This window comes from Callospermophilus lateralis, chromosome 10 (assembly GCF_048772815.1).
Source record: "Callospermophilus lateralis isolate mCalLat2 chromosome 10, mCalLat2.hap1, whole genome shotgun sequence".
In the NCBI taxonomy this organism is placed as follows: domain Eukaryota; kingdom Metazoa; phylum Chordata; class Mammalia; order Rodentia; family Sciuridae; genus Callospermophilus; species Callospermophilus lateralis.
In genome coordinates this window covers 90025506-90045975 of record NC_135314.1, presented here as the reverse complement: position 1 = coordinate 90045975, position 20470 = coordinate 90025506, and the positions used below count along the sequence as shown (strand labels likewise).

At 35.1% G+C, this 20470-nt stretch overlaps 1 protein-coding gene across 1 annotated transcript in view; it reads left to right on the top strand.

Annotated features, from left to right (window-relative positions):
• Naaladl2 (N-acetylated alpha-linked acidic dipeptidase like 2) overlaps positions 1 to 20470 on the top strand; it is a 645091-nt gene that overhangs the window by 204756 nt on the left and 419865 nt on the right. The window contains exon 5 of the mRNA XM_076867047.2: positions 78 to 228. Within this exon, the coding sequence (XP_076723162.2) occupies positions 78 to 228 (151 nt within the window). The remainder of the gene's footprint in view (positions 1 to 77; positions 229 to 20470) is intronic.

Genomic DNA, 20470 nt, shown 5'->3' with positions numbered 1-20470 from the left:
CATTCATGAAATGGTGCTATATGAACTCAGAATGTATGTGATAATATTTTAAAAGTATGTTCCCTGTTTTTTTTTAGATTTCTTTATTGGAAAAAGCTGGATTTGGAGGTGTTCTTCTATATATTGATCCTTGTGATTTACCAAAGACTGCAAATATTAACTATGATAACTTCATGGTGACACTGAATCAAGGAGGAGACCCTTCTACGCCTGGCTACCCAAGTGTTGGTAGGTTTGTTGCTTCATATTCTTCTAAGTGCCATAAGAATGCAATTTATCAATGCATGCTACCTAAATTAATCAAGAGATAGTGAAGTCAATTAATTTTTAGCCACTTCATATTTTACAGTTTAGCTTCTTAAAATTGGAGACTGCCAACCTGTTGGAGTTAAGTTTTTAAAATAAAATATAATAGACTTTGTCTCAATAAATTATAACATTATAAACAGACTGCAAATATGTTTTATGTTACAATTGGAAAACTGATAGATCACCACCATGAGGGGAGGCCACTCCATATAGGTTAGAAGCATGTACAAATGGTCCAAGACAAGAAATATCTGATGCTACTTTGGGACAGCTGTGTTACTTCAAAGTTCGGAATCTAGAAGAATACATGGTTTGGTTAGTAAGTAAAAGGAGAAGATGCTAAGTCCTTGATCCACTTTGAGTTAAATTTTGTGTATGGTGACAGATAGGGGCTTAATTTCATTTTGTTGCATATGGATTTCCAGTTTTCCCAGCACCATTTTGTTGAAGAGGCTATCTTTTCTCCAATATATGTTTTTGGTGACTTTGTCTAATATAAGATAACTGTATTTATGTGGGTTTGTCTCTGTGTCCTCCATTCTATACCATTGATCTACAAATCTTTTTTTGTGCCATGCCATTTTGTTACTATAGCTCTATAGTATATTTTAGGGTCTGGTATAGTGATGCCACCTGTTTTACTCTTCTTGCTAAGGATTGTTTTAGCTATTCTAGCTCTCTTATTATTCCAATGAATTTCATGACTGATCTTTCTATGAGAAATGTCATTGGGATTTTGATTGGAATTGCATTAAATCTGTATAGTGCTTTTGGTAGTATGATTGTTTTGACAATATTAATTCTGTCTATCTAACAGCAAGGTAGATATTTCCATCTTCTAAGGTCTTCTTTAATTTCTTTCTTTAGCATTATGTAATTTCCACTGTATAGGTCTTTCACTGCTTTTGTTGATTCCCAAGTATTATTATTTTTTTAAGGCTACTGTAAATGGGTTAGTTTCCTCATTTCTTTTTCAGAGGATTTATCACTGATATATAATTTGATTTATGAGTGCTGATTTTATATCCTGCTACTTTACTGAATTCATTTATTTGTTCTATAAGTTTTCTGGTGGATGTGTTTGGGTCTTCCATGTATAGAATTATATCATCAGCAAATAGTGCTACTTTGAGTTCTTCTTTTTCTATCTGTATCACTTAATTTCTTTTGCCTGTCTAATTGATCTGCATAGAGTTTCAAGAACTATATTAAATGGAAGTGGTAAAAGAGGGCATCTCTATTTGTTCCAGTTTTTAGAAGGAATGCTTTTAATTTTTCTCCATTTAGAATGATGTTGGCCTGGGGCTTACCTTAGATAGCTTTTACAATGTTGAGCTATGTTCCTGTTAACCCTAGTTTTTCTGGTGTTTTGAACATGAAGGGGTGCTGTATTTTGTCAAATGCTTTTTCTGCATCTATTGAAATTATCATATGATTCTTATTTTTAAGTCTATATGTGATGAATTACATTTATTGATTTCCCTATGTTGAACCCAACTTGCATCCTTGGGATGAACCTCACTTGATCATGGTGCACTATCTTTTTGATGTATTTTTGTATTTAATTTGCCAGAATTGTAGTGTTCGTTAGAAATATTGGTCTGAAGTTTTCTTTCTTTGATGAATCTTTCCCTGGTTTTGGAATCAAGGTGATATTAGCCTCAAAGAATGAGTTTGAAAGTGTTCCCTCTTTTTCTATTTCATGAAATAATTTGAGGAGTATGAGTATTAGTTCTTGTAGAACTCAGCTGTGTATCCAGTCCTGGGATTTTCTTGGTTGGTAGACTTCTGATGGCATCTTCTATTTCATTACTTGAAATTGATCTTATTAAATATTGTATATCATTTTGGTTCAGTTTGGGCAAATCATGTGACTCTAGAAATTTGTGGATGCTTTTGGTATTTTTTATTTATTGGAGTACAAATTTTCAAAATAATTTCTAATTATTGTCTGAATTTTTACAGTGTCTGTCATGATATTTTCATTTTCATCACAGATGGTAGTAATTTGAGTTTTCTCCCTCCTTCTCTTAATTAGCATGACTAAAGGTTTATCAATTTTACTTCTTTTTTCAAAGAACCACCTTTTTGTTTTGTCAATTTTTCAGTTGTTTTTTTTTTTATTTTAATTTCATTGATTTTAGCTCTAAGCTTTATTATTTCCTGTCTTCTACTACTTTTGGTGTAGATTTGTTCTTCTTTGTCTAGGGCTTTGAGATGTAATGTTAGGTCATTTATTTCTTTAGTGTTCTGCTCATGGTTTCTTACATCTTCACTGTGTGATCTACATTCTTTTCAACATTATATATTTTGACTTCATTGTTTGAAATCCTGTCTTCCAGGTTGTCTATATTCTGTTGTTTATGCTTTCTATTGAGCTTTCCATTTTTTTCATTGTTTCTTTCATTGCAAGAATTTTTGTGTTGTTTTTTTTTTCAATACCTCCAATTGCTTTCTTTTGCTTCCTATACTTATGTAGCTCTTTATTGAAAAGATATTTTGCTTTTCTGTATTTTTTCTCTTATATCATCCTTTAATTTACAGAACATTTTAATAATGTACATCCTGAACTCCTTCTCTGTAATTTCTTCTGTTGTTATAGCCATAGATTCTAATAATGTAGTACCTTGATTTGTTTAGTGCCGCTGTCTAGCTGGGCACAATTCAGGAGCCACTTGTCAAAAGAAACAAACTTTATTTTTAGAACCACACATGCCAAACAAAACAGCTCCTCAGGAAAAACCCTCAGAGCCCAACTGCCACCACCGGCTTCCCACAAGCCTCTCCCCCAACCACAAGCCTCTCCACCTCCCACAATCCTCCTGCTCTTGAGGCCGATTGGCTGGGTCGTGTGGGAGGAGCCAAAAAAGTCCCCCAGTGAGCAGCTCCGTGGTCTGAAAGGGCAGGGAAACAGCCCAAAGAGCATCACCACAGAGGAGCCAATCAGCTAGATGTTGCTGGGGCCGCTGTGAGCCAATCATCAGCTGGCAGTCTGAAAGTTTGCTGGGGCCCCTTAGGCTGTGGCTCTCAACAGTTTATGACACTTTTTTCTTTTTTTTTCATGTTGATCCTGTGTCTTTCCGTCTAGCGCTGTAGATCTGAAGTGTTACAATTTTTATGCTTTAGGCTTATAGTGCCCCTGCAGGGTTCCAGTACCTCTCCTTGAAGGGGAAAACAGTGTTAACAGATCCCAATACAACCAGTATACAACCTAAAACTAAATGGTTGCTATTAAGGCATTTACAGTATTGTCACAATATACAGAAATGGTGAGCTCAATTAATTTCTACAATGTAAATAGTAGGTTTGCAAAAGGGTTTACAGTTGCTGATGGTGGACAAAGAGCCGGGGTGAAGTGTAAGATGAGACATTGAGGGGGTAGGAGGTAAGGATATAGAGTCGTTAGATTTTAGGAAGTATGAGAAAGGAATCGAAAGAAGTTGGGTAGTAGCAGGGGAAGATAGAGGAAATGATTTTTGGGAGACAAGTAAGTGGGAAGACAATAGAATATATAAACAGACACATATAAATATTAAAAGAAATAAAAAATGTAAAAATAGGAGATAAACAAATATATAACACAACCATAATATACTATTCAGACATCCCAGTTCTCAGTATCCTAATTTATGCCAAGTACTTGGTATCGCAAATGTTGGGTATGTGTGGGTGGGAGAATAGAGAGGGAGGGAAAAAAAAAAGTATCTAAGGAAGAAACAAGGCTTGTTTGGGTTGGAGTTCCGTATCTTTCCTGCTTCCCTTCTCATCAAATAGGTGATGATTTCTGTTATTTTCTGGTATCTCCACACTCAAGATATTGAAGGTTACCAGGGTAAAAGGGTTGGTCTTGGGTGCACAGCACCTGGAATTGGGGTATGGCACCAGCTCTCTCTGATAAAAGACTGCTCCTCAAGGATCTCCTTTGGGGCCCACTTATGTGATGTAGGTGCCTAGTTTTATCTCCTTGTATTACCTATAGACCTCAAAGTTCCTGGTCTCTAATTTAATCTCTAAACTGTATCTCACTCACCCTTCCCTTTCTACTTCCTAATCTGGGAGCTTTCTCTCAGCAGGTCTTATGGGTTGCACTCTAGAGGCTGCACACCTGCCTTGTACTAGGCAGTCACTGTGCAGGGTTAGCGGCTACCAGGGAGAGCAGGGAGTTTTTGACTATGGATACCTGCCCAGCTAGTGATCCAACCTGGGAGTTGTCACAACTAAAGATGATGACGAATATATCCCAAGATGGAGGCAGTGGCCATTAGCGATGGGGTGTCAGGTCGGGTTGTGGGGGGTGACGGGCAGTGTTATTGGGTGATATGTTCAAAGATACGGCTCAGACCCAGTGCAGGCTCCATGGGTATCAGTGGGGCTGCTCTAAGCTTGTCTGTGCTCCGTGCTGGGTTGACAAGTCTGTCCTGGACCTGCCTCTGCCAAAAGTAGGTGTTTTTAAATCAAGAATTTCAGTGTACTCTTCCAAATACATAATCTAAATGGATTCTCTAGATGAAACACAAGAACTCCATAGGAACCTCTGCTCAGTCTCATTGCCTAGCCAAATAGCTCTCAATTGTTATGGAACTAGAGTGAAGAGGAAAATGTTTCCAAGTAAAATTTGTCCCCATGAACAAGAAAAAAAAAATGCTGGGATCATTTTTCTAACAAATGCAAGTCTTTGGATCTATTGAGCATGTTAAGTACTCTGAACCTTATTTTCTTCACAATAAAAAGCAAGATTATACTGTAACAGTATGTACTTCACAAGATAATTTTCACAGAAGCAAAAAAAATCTTGAGTTACATCTCAGACTTAAGTAGGAATTCTGAAGGAGGGGCCCAACTGACTGTGATCTAGCATGGACTCCAGGTGGCTCTGATGCAACTCAGGTTTGAGAACCCCTGAGCTAGAAAAGCTTTATTATTCTTCATTTGCCACATCTAAATGAGACCACTAGGGCTCCTGGTCCAGTCTGTGACTTCATGTTACCATTATTGCAGCATCTTGTGTTTTTCATATTTGCTATCTCTATGTCAATCAGGATTCTGACATATTAATTCTGGGTTTGTAGCCCAATTCTTGCACTCAATAGACTTTCAATAAAGTGTCACTGTTGAATAAACAACTTCTTCTTCAACATGACTGCCTGTCTTGAATGATTTTGAGCTATACACTAACTATAATCCAATTAAAGTTTCTTTAAAAAAAATCATGTGTAAACATTCACCCCTCACAGTTTTGTTCATAAAATACATGGTTTTTCTCCTTAAAAGCTTTGTCATTTCATTCACATCTCTTCTATCACTCAAAATAACAGAATGCTATTGACTGAAAAAGTTTGAAATTCCACTTAAATATTAGGGAATTGGAAGTTTAATTGGGATTTATCTTAATTCCCTTGATAATTTATCCAATATTTCAAATATTAAATTGGTGTATGAAAGACTTTATTAGAACTATGTAGGGAAGGGGAAAAAACCCTATAACTTTGTCCCATATCATCTAAATTTTCTTACTAGGGCCCTACAAATTACACTGAAATATAAATTAACAACATAGAAACAGTTTACTGGCACATGCAGCAATAGTTGTAGGTGGAATTCTGTGGTGAGGAACTCAAAAGAGTGGTTAGAATTTGAGGTTCATATAAGATCTTAATAAAATACATTTATAGAGAGGTGATGGGACACAGGAAAAAGGGTATACACTTTCATAGGGGGCAAATGGGAGAAAGAAAAATATATGGAAATTATTTTTTTGATGCTTAGCCAATTGAGTTCTTCATATACTCTAGAGATTAAGGCTCTATCTGATGTGTGAGGGGTAAAAAATTTGCTCCCAAGATGTAGGCTCTCTGTTCACCTCACAGATTGTTTCTTTTGCTGAGAAGAAACTTTTTAGTTTGATTCCATCCCATTTATTGATTGTTGGTTTTAATTCTTGCATTGTAAGATTCTTAATAAGGGAGTTGGGGCCTAATCCCACATGATAAAAATTAAGGCCTACTTTTTCTTCTATTAGATGCATAGTCTCTTGTTGAATTCCTAGGTCATTGATCCACTTTGAGTTGAGTTTTGTGCATGGTGAGAGATAGGGGTTTAATTTCATTTTGTTGCATATGGATTTCCAGTTCTCCCAGCCCCATTTGTTGAAGATGCTATCTTTCTCCAATGCATGTTTTTGGTACCTTTGTCTAATGTAAGATAATTGTAATTTTGTGGGTTAGTCTCTGTGTCCTCTATTCTGTACCATTGGTCTACCAGTCTGTTTTGGTGCCAATACCATGCTGTTTTTGTTACTATTGCTTTGTAGTATAGTTTAATAACCCAATCAACAAATGGGCCAAGGACCTGAACAGACACTTCCCAGATGAGGATAGACAATCAATAAACAAATATATGAAAAAATATTCATCATCTCTAGCAATTAGAGAAATGCAAATCAACTCTACTCTACATCTCACTCCAGTCAGAATGGCAGCTATTATGAAGACAAACAAAGAAAAAGTTACACTCATACACGCCTGGTGGGACTGCAAATTGGTACAGCTAATTTGGAAAGCAGTATGGAGATTCCTTGGGAATCTGGGAATGAAACTACCATTTGTTCCAGCTATCCCTCTCCTCGGTCTATACTCCAAAATCTTAAAAACAGCATACCGCAGAGACACAGCCACATCAATGTTTATAGCAGCACAATTCACAGTAGCTAAACTGTGGAGCCAATGTAGATGCCCTTCAGTGGATGAATGGATAAAAAATATGGCATAAATGCACATTAGAATTTTACTCAGCACTAAAAGAATAAAATCATGGCATTTGCAGGTAAATAGATGGCATTGGAGAAGACAATACTAAGTGGAGTTAGCCAATCCTAAGAAAACCAATGCCAAATGTTTTCTCTGATATAAGGAGGCTGACTCATAGTGGAGTAGGGAGGGGGAGCATGGGAGGAATAGATGAATTCTAGAAAGAGCAGAGGTGTGGGAGGTAAAGGAAGGGGACAGGGGATTAGGAAGCATGGGGGAATGTGATAGACATCATTACCCAGAGTACATGTATGAAGACACGAATTGGTGTCAACATACTTCATATGCAACCAAAAATATGAAAAATTGTGCTATATATGTGTAATAAGAATTGTAATGCATTCCGCTGTCATATATTTTTTAAAAAATCAATAAAAAAAGAAAAATACATGGAAATTAATGGAAGATAAGCCTAGTTTTACTAAGGTTTCTTATGTGGATTCTTTGTGCTGCCTGGTTGACAGGCTGGGCCTGATCCTAATTTAAGATAAATGGTGAGAGGGGAGGCAAACCTTTTTTTTTTTTTTTTTTTTAACCCTTTTTTGATGTCTCCAGAGCTTTCTTGTTTGCCTGATTGCCTTCCTTCCTTCCTTCATTCACATCTTCAGGATCTCAGTTGTCTTTAGCTCAAATAATCCTTATGCCATAGTGACATCTTGGAGTGGCATATTATGTTCCCTAATAATTGCTTTTACCAACTTGCTGTAGGTGTTTAGACTATGCCAAACTATGGTCCAACCACCTTTCTTCTATAGAACAATATAATTTTAGAATTTTAAGTGTCTTTTGAGTTTATAAAATAAAAATTCTATTCTGAAACTTGAAGCACAAGAATCTTGACCATTATAGCTTACTCAGGTAAATGTGGTATAGTTATTGATATTTACAATAGCTGGTCACAACTTTAATGCAGATGATCAATTATAAGTTGAGTTATGCTTATTCTGAAATCATTAATCAGCTATATAACCCAGGCCTCAAATAAGGTAAATTAGAAGGCCAGGAAGTAATTCCAAAAGTAAGTAAGAAAGAAATGTGTATATGTAGTGAGGATTCCATTTGATCTGTGTTGAAATGTGGAAAAGAAAACCTTTACCCAAGGTCTAAGCATTAGGATTGTCTGAAGTCTGAACTAGAAATAGTATTAGAAGTCAAAAATCCTTTCCTTTCTGTACACTTCCTTTAATAATTTATCTTCTGAATTTTCTGTGGATACAGTGTTTATTTTAATTTTAGAATCAGGAACAGTGACACATGCCTGTAATCACAGTGACACACATTCAATGCTAGCCTTAGCAACTTAGCAAGGACCTATCTCAAAATAAAAAATAAAAGAATTAGGGATGTGACTCAGTGGTAAATCACCCTATTACTCAATTCCCAGTACCAATGCTACTATTACTACTACTACTACTACTACTACTAATAATAATAATTATTATTATTATTATTATTATTTAACACTGTCTCCAAATAACTGCCCGGTAAATCTATTGACTACTAGTTAATTGAGATCCAAACTATTTTCTCTCTCTTGACTTGGACTTGAATATTCTTATACCCCATTTCCTACAATTAGTCCTAATTTAAAGCATTGTATCTGTGTCCCTCTATTTGCTATACTCCTCTTTTTTTCTTTTGTTTTAAATTCTGGAGAGTAAAGTCTTTTCAGTGGTTTTACTCTAGTGAAGTGTATCAAACGACACAGTTTATTTAATATCCCCAGTGTTTCAATTCAGTGGATCTGTGTGTTGTTTATCTACTGTCTGGTCAACATCACCTCTGCCAACCAAAACTATTCAAAGAATAAAGAATATCACTGTAATTTGTGACAAGTCTTCACCAGGTATTCTTGGTCCAGTTACCTGGACAAATATTGAAAGACTGACTTGAGTTGGCACTAAATCAACTGAGACAATGTTGAACTATTCCTGACTAAAATAGCAGAAAATATAAATATGTGCCTAGCTGTCAAAGCAAAGTGTTAGACATTCACAGCATGAAATGCCTTGTCACTTGGTTGGGGAAAAATAAAAAGTGTGTTCTTACTATTGCACTATAACTGATGAGGGTGTCACTAGGACACACAGACTATGTCCTGAAGGCTTAAAAAGAACCATTGTTAAACATCTAAATTTTTCAGAAAGGTCAATTTATAAAATAAAAAATACAGATTATTTGAATTCAACTGTTCCTTTAAAAAAATAAAAATTTTGTTTTGAAAAAAATTTTGTTAACATCAATTTTCATCACCACACACAGGGGAATTTTCACTTGATTGTTGAAATATCTAAGATTATATGCTACGGAGAGCATTTCGAGTGATTATTGTCCTTAGGAAATCAGTGTACCATTTAGTACATTCATCATTCAGAATGTTCTTTATTATTGCAGTGGGAACTCTCTAATTTAAAAGAGTACTGGATCAATAGAGACAATTGCTTTGTTTTGTTTAAGAACCAAAGTCTCCACAAAAATCTATGATGAATTTGGAGAATAATAAAAATCTTTTAAAAAAATACCAATAAATTTCTTTCACAATTTGAGAAGTTATTGAAATAATAGAATTAGTTTTAAATTTTTGTAGCACTTCTTAATCCATATCTTTTTTTCTTCTCTTTATTATGACAACTTTCACTGGCCCTTTGTTACAGATAAATAAACTATCTTTGATAAGTGACTTGATTAACAAAAATCACACTTAAATTCCAGGCTATCTAACTTCTGACCTAGTTAGGATTCTACTAAAAGTATTTTTAGTTGTAGATGGATACAATACCTTTATTTTGTTTATTTAGATTTTTCATGTGGTCCTGGGGAATGAACCCAGTGCCTCATGTGTGCTAGGCAAGCACTCTACCACTGAGCCAAAACCACAGCCCTAGTACACTACTAATGTTATTTTACATCCATTATATAGCTTAGACATATGAAAATAAGAATTGGAGTTTGGTGTGAACCAAACAATTCAAATTCAGTGCTGAAATAAAGTTGGGATACAGTTTTATATTCAATAAATGCTTGAGGGTAATGTTAGAGGTGAAATGTAAAGTATACTGACAACATTATAAACCTAGCACATGAGTTTAGACAGTATCAAAATGACATCAGAAAAATTTAGACTGAATCATATATACTTATTAATACTCTACCAACATTTTACCTACAAAAATAATAACTGTATATTATAAATAAATAATTTTAATGATTAATTAAACTAACCAAAGAATGTAAGGAACAGCACCAACAGGAAAAATAATTCAGTTTTATTTTTTCAGTCACAAAATTATGTGCATTATTTTGGTGGAATATATTCAAAATATATACTTTCTCTGGATTTATCAACCTTTTTGTTTAACAGCATTGAACTGTGCAAAATACAATTATCTTTCTCAAAAATTTAAATTGTAGTTATACCATGAATACTTCCCAACTTTTTAAAGAACAGGAAAATAGCTATAGAGAAATCAGTCAAAATAGTGTGAAAGAACCAAAATGAGCACAAGGAATAATAAATCAACATACTAAATTTTACTTTCCCAGGCCATTTTTCATGTATCCAGATTTGCCATGCCAGGACCTATAAATGACAGTGGGATAAAACTTTTCTGTTCAGAAACATAAAACTCTCAGAGAAAATATCATTAATATCAGGTATGAACTTATAAAATTCTCTATAAATTATTTTACATTCAATATCAAATAATAAAGGCATTATAAAGATAATAGCAACCTCTTTTTAAACCCCTTAAATTAGTTGCAGTCAATAATATAGTATTGAATTTCATTAACAATCATGTTTCCTAAATGATTTTTCAACAATTCATCTGCAAGTATTTTACTTTATGTGGCTATAAGAATACTAAAGTGTACTATTACCTGTGATTGTCACCCATATAAAATTCATTCATTGTGGTATATGTGTGTATATTTACATATAAATGCAATATATACATATATATTTTTATTTCATTTTGTGTATTTTCTACCTTCTTTTACAAACCTATTAAAGATATGTTTACTTTCTTTATAGCTTTACTTTAAGTTCATTCTGTAAATCCAAATTTCAGATAGAAAAATAAGTAAAAAAAATCAACTGTGAAACTATTTACTTGTCAGGCTTCATATGCTAATAGCAAAGTGAAAAAATTGTGAGTTGTAAGATCTCACTGCATAACATATTTTGCAATAGGTAAACTGTGGTAGTAATAAAAGAAAATAAATTAGATCTTTTTAAATTTCCCAGTAGCAGTGATGGAAATAGGTATTTATTTTCTTAGTTTCTTTTCATACTATTTAAATTCTGATATAATTTAAACTTGACGACAAGTTGCAAGAGTAGCGCAAAGAATTTCTAAGTAACACTTACCCATATTCATCAATGATTTTTATTCCCCCATTTACCTTATCTTTCTTTCTATAAGATATGTATAATATAAATTTATGCGTAAGTATATGTAATCATGTAAATATATATTATATATGTACACTTTTTCTGCATCATTTGATAGTGACAATCATCCTACCCTTTTATCTCTGAATATTTTAGTTTTCATTATGTGAAAAGAGATAGATTCACATACAAAACCGTAGTACAGATATCAGTATTAGGAAATTCAATACTGATAAATTTAGAATATATGGTAATATATAATTTATGGCTCAATTCAAATTTAATAAGTTGTACAGATAATGTTCTTTATAGTCACTTTTACTCCTGATCCAGAATCCATCCTGGCTACATAAATTTGTTACTGCATCTTGATGTTGTCCTTTTATCTGAAATAGTTCCTCAAACCTACATTGGCTTTTATGTTCTTGTTGTTGTTGAAGAGCTTAGGACATTTATTCTGTGTAATGTTTCTCAATTTGGGCTTCTTTGGTGTTTTTTATGAATAAATTCAGAATATTTATATTCTGACTGTGTGTGTGTGTGTGTGTGTGTGTGTGTGTGAATAGCAGAATATAGCAGCAGAAATACTCTAAAGTGTGCTGTTATGTCCTCTCTGTATGGTATCAGGAGGCACATTATATTTTTGGTACCATTATTGGTGAAATCATTTATTTATTTATTTTTGTACCAGGGATTGACCTCAGGGACACTCAACCACTGAGCCACATCCCCAGCACTATTTCCATTTTATTTAGAGACAGGGTTTCACTGAGTTTGTTTAGCAAGCCTCATCATTGCTGAGACTGGTTTTGAACTTGCGATCCTCCTGCCTCAGGCTCCCAAGCCACTGGGATTACATCTCTGTGCCACCACACCTGGCTGTGTAGTTATCTTTGGTCATTTACTTACTGTGGAGTATGACAGTGTATATAGTAGTGTTTCCTCTTCATTACATAGTGTATGAGGAAATATTTTGAGTCTCTATAAATATACTAATTTTCCACTTTCATTCTCTAGCCTAAGCCATCAGAGATGATTCTTACCTGAGTCATTCATTAGTAAGTTGGTTGCCAGATGACATTTTAAATTCCATCCTTTTTTCTATATTATTAGTCATCATAGTGTTGTAAGGAAGAGATCCCCTTCTTCTACACTCATTCATACATTTACTTATATCAATGGACTATTAGGTATTGACTTAATGCAATTGATTATAGTTTCTTTCTTTACTTATTTTGATGTTCAAATTGTCCAAGATCTTGCCATCTTCCCATGTTCCCATCATTGTCTGAATGCATGCTCCCTTTCTCATGCAACATGATAGTTCAGGCTGTTTTCTCCATCTCTGGCTTCAGCCATTTTCCCTAGAATCCCTAGTTCCTTTAGCAGGCTAAATATATTTAGAAATGAGCATCTGGGTGCTAGATCTATTATTATAGGTGGGTGTCATTGTTTTACTCCTCTCAGTGGACAAAGCTAGGAAGATGTCTAGATGGGTCAACATAGGTACAGCAATTAAGAAAGAGATAGATAGGTGTATATAGATGTTGATAGCTTCAATTTCAACCCAGCTCCTATAGGTTTGATTTATAGTCTTCCCTGTTCCATATTTGTAACTCCCCTCACCAACAGTGGGAAATATGATTCTCATTATCATCAGTATATTTATTAATTTGCTTAAGCCTAAAATGGAGATTTGCTGTCCTGGATCTCTATGAAAAACAAGCCTACTATAAATATTTGTGTGTTTATTTTTCCTTTGGACTGAAGATATACACAAATACTGTGTCAAAAAATACTTGGGTTATTATTTATTTTCCCCCTTTTAGTATGGATGTTATTTATTTGAAATGTTTCTATTTTAGTTGTTTTCCCCTTTGTTCTTATTTGTTTCTTTATAAAAAAATGTAATAGGTCCAAAAGTTAGAGTTATAGAAAAATAGATTCTCAGAAGTGTTAGTAACTATTCTTCCCACTCAATTCTTCCACCCCAGTGTACCTACTCCCTATAGGGAATCATTTTACTCATTTCTGTTTTGTCTCTTCTGTGTTTCTTTTTTAAAAAGTAAATAAATACATGTATATTGTCTTATTTTTCCTTTGATTTCACATAAACTCTAGCATCCTCTAAATATTCATTTGTACTTGTTTTCTTCCCACTTACCAGTAAAAAATATTCTTGATCGGTTCTTATAGAAATGAATGGCTGAATTCTCAAGAAGCAGATACTGATAGTTTCATTTTTGATCATCAACAAATACTCATGTAAAACAGGAAGCACAAACAGAATTGGGCAGCAGAAAAAGTGTAACTGTGAACAGTCAATGACAGGTGAATGAATGGTCTATCAGGCTTGTCCATTAGTGGTCTTCATGGCCCAATCTGTATATCCCTCTGCAGTCAGCCATTGGAGATAAGCCTCTCCAAGAATGGCATGCCATGGAGTAAAGGGATTTTCTATAAGGCAAACCCTGAAAATCGGAACAGCTGGAAACTGTCTCCTGCTAATACTCACAACAGGTGGGCAAGTTCTCCCCTGACAGGATGAAGCAACACAATGAAACACCTGGACAGAACAATTCTATCTGCCATAGAAACTTGACTTTTCCTCCATATGGTCATGAGTTAGAAAGACAAGAGCTGTGGCATTCAGTGTGACTGCCACTAGCCATGTGTGGCTATTTAATTTTTAATTTAAATTAAAGTGAATAAAATTTAAAATGCAGTCAGACTAGCCACATTTCAAAAGCTTAGCAGGGCATGATGTGCACACATGTAATCTCTGCCTGAGGCAGGAGGATTGCAAGTTCGAGGCCGCCTCAGTAACTTAGCAAGGCCCTAAGCAACTTAGTGAGAACTTGTCTCAAAATAAAAATGGCTGGGGAGTTTAAACACCACTGGGTTCAGTCTCAAGAGCTTAGCAGCCATGTGGCTTTTACAGAGGATTTCCATCATTAGGGAAGATCTACTGGGGTGAGAAGTGCTACAGAATAAAGGTCTAAAATTGTGATTTTATGCAAAATTTGGTGGTTATCTACTGTTTTAGATTATCCATGAGACTGTTTCTGTACACAATCTTGATAATCAAGGATTGTTTGTCTTTTTTTACCACTTTCGTTATTTGAAAACTGCATTTACAAAGCAGACTCTAAGAACCACATATTAGGTATGCTTCATGAATTCTTTTATGGTTTAGTGTTGAACCAAAACATTGTTGAGTGCTCCTAAAGTAAACATTTTCCATTTCCAGAATTCTCTGAAGAGTTTTTGAATTTTAAGTATGTTAAAATAAATCTTGTAATGCTACTTTAAAGTGCTATTGCGTTTGCTTCAAACTGCTGGCATTGTAAATTTCAGTTCCATAGAATTTCATTTGAGAGATATATCCTGCAGGAAAAAAAAAAAATTGTGTTCTACTTTTGTTTTGCCTATCAATAACCACTCAGTCCTAAATTTTTCAGTGAGAATTGAAAAATTATATCTTTGGAATATTGTGTTTTTAAGAGAAAGCTATCTGAGTGTTAGACTTTTGAGGAGAATAAATGTGGACTATTTTTGTAATATATCAAAAGCGAGGCTTCGGTAGTGATTTTGCATGTAAAATTAGCTCTGTCTACTGAAAATAGACAGGTAATGAACTTTTCTTCTTTGACACCCAAGTACCAAGAATTGATGCCCCCTGTACATTCACAAAGATTGTGACTTATGTTCATTCTTACACCTCCACAGGATTATTGAATACACTTCTTGCTTTCAGTTGGGCACAGGGTCTCCTGGAAACCTATCCTCTTCTTTCTTCCTCCCTGTCTCATTAATTTCTGGGGCTTGTGACTTGATAACCTTAACACAATTATATTTAGTAAATTTGGATGGCCAAACTGAGCTATGCAGTATCTCTGCTTTAGAACTTCCAGACCTGTTATTACCGTGAATGTAATTTACAAGTCTCCAAAAGCACTAGGTCTGAAAAGTCTTTCCATTGTATTTGGCCTTGGAGCCTGATTGTAGAAGAGCCTCTAGAAGACTACTGTTTAGACATCTGTAAGGTGGGACTGCTGGCCTGCTAGCCCCTGCCCTTTTCCTGCCACAAATCCTTCCCAGTTTTATGCCCCTACCTAGCATAGCTCTGTGGTTTGTACCTCATATTTTTGCATATGTTATAGCCTAAGATAAGAAGAAAAAAGTAATATAAAAAGTTGGAAAGGGAAGGTCTGATGGGGTCACATGGTAATGGCAAAGTTAACACCTGTGGGAGCACCTGCTTATGAGTCAGCAGGAAACAAAACACTCAACACCAAAAAAAAAAAAAAAAAAAAAAAAAAATCTGGTTGATTGTTTAACAATAAGATTGTAATTAGATTTATAATTGAATTTGGGGGACAGTCTAGATTCTGGAAAAAATCAGTGTATTCCAACTAATCTTTTACTCAGCATGATCTGTTCCAGTTCATTGCTAACTATGTTCAAAAATCTGCTTTTCAAAAATACAAATTTGAACAAAACTCTTTAACAGCCTTCTTTAACCAGTCCCTCGGGTGATTTTTTTCCCATTTCAGTGACAGGAGAGAAAATGCAATTTTATCCTGGGAAAAAATGATAAAATGACAGTTTTTAAGATAATACACATATGCACATTTTCAAGGAATAGGCCAAAAAGATAATGTGCTTTAGGCAATTATTTCTAGAATACATCTCACTGAAATTTTTCACTTGCTCCACAAACACACTTAAGTTGTTACCATGGTATCTCTTTGAAAGTCTCAGGGTTTTCAATATTCCAAGAATTCTTTGGAATCCATAGTAAATGTTAAGTAGGGTAATCACAGCGCACTTTTATATTCAGTAACCTTATGGTGGGAGTTGTCTAGTGTTCCTGGGAAGGCTTTTGATACCCTAAGGAAAACTGACAGGAACTTGCATGAGACTCACAGTGACCAAATAATATACAGACCTACCAGGATACTTTAAAATGAAAAGATTTGCTATTAGTAATTACACAAGACAACAGACACAGGCGCTCTGGGTAGCATGGTAAGTGGGTGGCATGGTAATTCAAACTAAGATTATCCTGAATATTTGACCATGGAATCCAGGTGATATTCAGATGAGAGGTGTTCTGGGCAGAAATTTAAGTTCCTAAAAATCAAATGGTGAAGTATTAAATCCAATTACCTCAGAAGGTAACTATAATTGGAGTTAGAAGTAATTAAGTGTACTGAGGGTATTAGAATGTGCCCCGTCTGATCTTATAAGGTGTCCTTATAAGATTAGGGCTGGGCGTGGTGGCATGCATCTGTAATCCTAGACCTGGTGTGAATAGTCCCACCTACTAAAATGTGGACAGGAACACAAGGCTTCCTGGTACATCCCTTCAATGAGCTTGGGATTGGACCTGTACCTTCTGTGGGGTCCTGTCAAGTCAAGAAAGGTCAAGAGGGAGGTGAGCAAGAGGAAGTGAGTGAGTCTTAATCTCAGTTGCACTGAAAGCACTGCTGCACAGAAGAGCAGGAAGGCAGAAAGTTGGAGTGGTTCAGAGTTGAACTGGGATAATTAGAAACATGGTGGAAGTTTAAAAGAGATGCAGGGAAACACAGCCTCCAGCGCAGCCTCTGGCAATACAGCAGAACCCTGGAGGAGAGTGGAACAACTGCAGCTAGCACACTGGGCTGGCACACAGTTCAAAGCCACTCTTCAGCAGATTTGAGGAGAATGAAGTTGAATCTCAGTTTCAATGTTGCAAGGAATGACAGTCGCATCACTCATGGACTACAATCACTAATCAAAAGGAAGAGTGCCTGTGTGAAATGAGGGGGTTGGACAGATGATCCTGCTTCACATATCTCCAAGCTTGCATCAGAGGCTTCCCTTGGCTGAGCGCCCTGTGAGAGGTCCAAAGGCCTCCTATCATTTGTGCGTATCCCCCCTCTTTTTAACTCCACTGTTGTCTGTGAATAATGACTCATAATTTTAGATTTCTAGCACTGGAAATAACCTTGGAGATCATGGATATTCTCTTTTCCACATTAAAAATGAAGAAATAGAAGACTTGACTTCTCAGTTTGCATGATTAAGTAGCAAGGCTAAAAAGGATGCCTTCAATTTGTCTTTAATTCCTTATAGCATCTAGCTGAACACTCAGCACATACTAGAACTGAGCAAAAGAATGAATAATATATAGTGAGAATAGGCACAAAATAGAAGTGGCGATCATTACCGGCAGTGCTGACTGCCTTGAGAAATGTTTCTTTTTCCCAGAGAACTGTATGTAAAAATGTACTTAAAAGATTGCTGATAATTTCATAGGACTCATGGATCCCCTAGACAAATTATCTTTTGTTAAAATCCTTATGGACTGAATCCATTACCAGTATGGATAGATCCTGTGTTCAGGGGTAAAAGATGGAGAATATAATTTGGGAGATAAATTTCTCTTGAGGGGAAAAGGTTCTGAACTAATAACAAAATGTGTTAAAATCTCAAAGTGGGATATTTCAATTACTCTTAGCCTTTTGAGTTTTTGTATATTGTGTAAGATATTTGAAATCATGGCTAAAGCTTTAATCATTTTATTTTCTCCTTGCTAAACCAAGAACAAAACAATATGGGTCATTTTTGTGACATCACTCAAAAAATTATATTGCGTTTTGTTGATAGTATAGGACACAGAAGAAATACTAAGCTTTTCTTGTTTTCGACAAGAGAAATACTATAAACTTTATAAACATGAGAGTATAACACAATTTGAACTGTTATAAAATCATCTTTAAATGTAATGAATTAGGTATTGGTGTAAATTGTGACTGTCTGTATATTGGGCTTTGCTTTGTAGTGCAAGGATGACCAGATGGTTGGCATCAGGATGGTGAACAGGGCAGAGCTAAGTAAGCTCTATGGTCTCTTTAAAATCTGCACTCTATTTTTTGCCCCTGGATGAAATGACCCTCAGTGCTGGGAAGATGCCCACTGGTATGATGCCCATCCCCTTACATTTGTATATGAGAGGAATACCTAGGAGAGCTGACCAGCTGGACAAATTTTCTCTTTCACATAAGAAGGCAGTTCTCAACAGCAGGTTTTAGGAATAGCTAAGTGTCAGCACAGCTTCTTCAATGGCCCCTGGCTATGAAATCAAATCACTGTCATGCTCTTCAGGATGCTCATCAGCAACTTTTTGGTTCTGCTAAAGTAAAGAAACAGTGAAGCTAGGCTCCATGGTGCATGATTGTAATCCCAGAAACTTTGGGAAGCTGAAGCAGGGGGATTGCAAGTTCAAGGCCAGCATTGGCAATTTAGTGAATCCTGTCTCAAAATGACAAAATAATAAGGGCTGGAGATGTTGCTCAGTGGTTGAGGGCTTGCCTAGCATGTAGTAGGTTCAGTACTACAAAAAAGCAAAAGACAAAAACAACAAATAAAACACACACACACACACACACACACACACACACACACGCACACACACGAAATGAATAAGATCAGACCTTCTTGTTTTCGTCATGATGTATTTATATTTGCTAATGGTTTCTGTCTTTATAAAGAAATCAGAAAGATTTAAAGCACAAGAAAGCAGAAGCGAGTCCCCTTATTCAAGAAGGTAAAGGGCCAGAGGGAACTAAGTTGTCTAAAGACCAAGTACAAACAGTTACAGTGAATCTAGAAGAATAAGGTGTTTCAGTTAAGAGATTCACTATGATGGACAGACACCTTCCTTGATGTATACAATCAATTACAGAGAAAATTTGGCTTCAACTAAGTGCTTTATATATATTGTGATACACACCATAAAATTCACCATTTTATAAGTGTACTGTTTACAATGTTTAATGTAGTTGTGAACCGTGTCACTTCCACCAATTCCAACACGTTTTCATTCACATTTGCATCACGAAACCTGTTCCCACTAGCAGTTATTCCTCATTTCTTCCTCCCTCTACCTTATGGAAACAACCAATCTAGCTTCTGTCTCTAGGAATTTCCTATTCTGTACATTTTATAAAAGTGGAACCATTCAATACATGGTCTTTTGTGACCAACTTCTTTTATTTAAAAGAATATTAAATATGTGTCATAAGATATATGACACATCCTATCATGTGGTTCATCCACATGATAGGATGTGTCATATATCTTCCTTTCTTTTTATGACCAAGTAGTTTCCCTTTTGTGGATACACTACAAAGTGTTTATCCATTCATCAGTTGATGGGTATGAACTTCTCCACATTTTTGGCACTACAATGCTGCTGGGAACATTTATATACAACTTTTTGTGTAAATATATTATACTTTCAATTCTCTTTGCTACATACCTAGGAATAGAATTGTTGGGTCATATGGGGACTCTGTGTTTAACATTTTGAAGACCTGTCAAACTATTTACTATAGCAGCTGCATGGAATCAAATTCCCACCAGCAATATGTGAGGGATCCAATTTTCTATAACCTCTTCTTTTGGTTTCATTTATTTATTTTTTGTCTCTTTAGTCATCCTTAAGATATGAGTCATTGTGGTTTTGATTTGCTTCTTCCAATGACTAATGATATCAAGTAACTTTTCATAACTGTCTATTTGTATGAGCAACTTTTCATTCTTGAATATTTGTGTATCTTCTTTGGAAAAATACATATTCTATACATTTGTCCATTTTTCCTTTTTTGGTTGAATTTTATGAATTTTCTTTATCATTACGTGATTTGTAAATCTTTTTTTCCTTCACTGTAGATTGTCTTTTCACTGTTCTGTAATGTTGTTTGATATACAAGTTTATAATTTTGAGGAAACCCACTCTATCTCTTTTCTTACTCTAGTTACTTGTACTTTTGGTACCCCTATATTAATAGTGTTGAGAAGATTTATCTCTATCTTTTTATCTTGGTTTTATAGTTTTAGCTATTTCATTTAGGTTCTTGATCCATTTTGGATTAATTTTTGTATGTAATATAATGTGGGGATCGAATTTTAT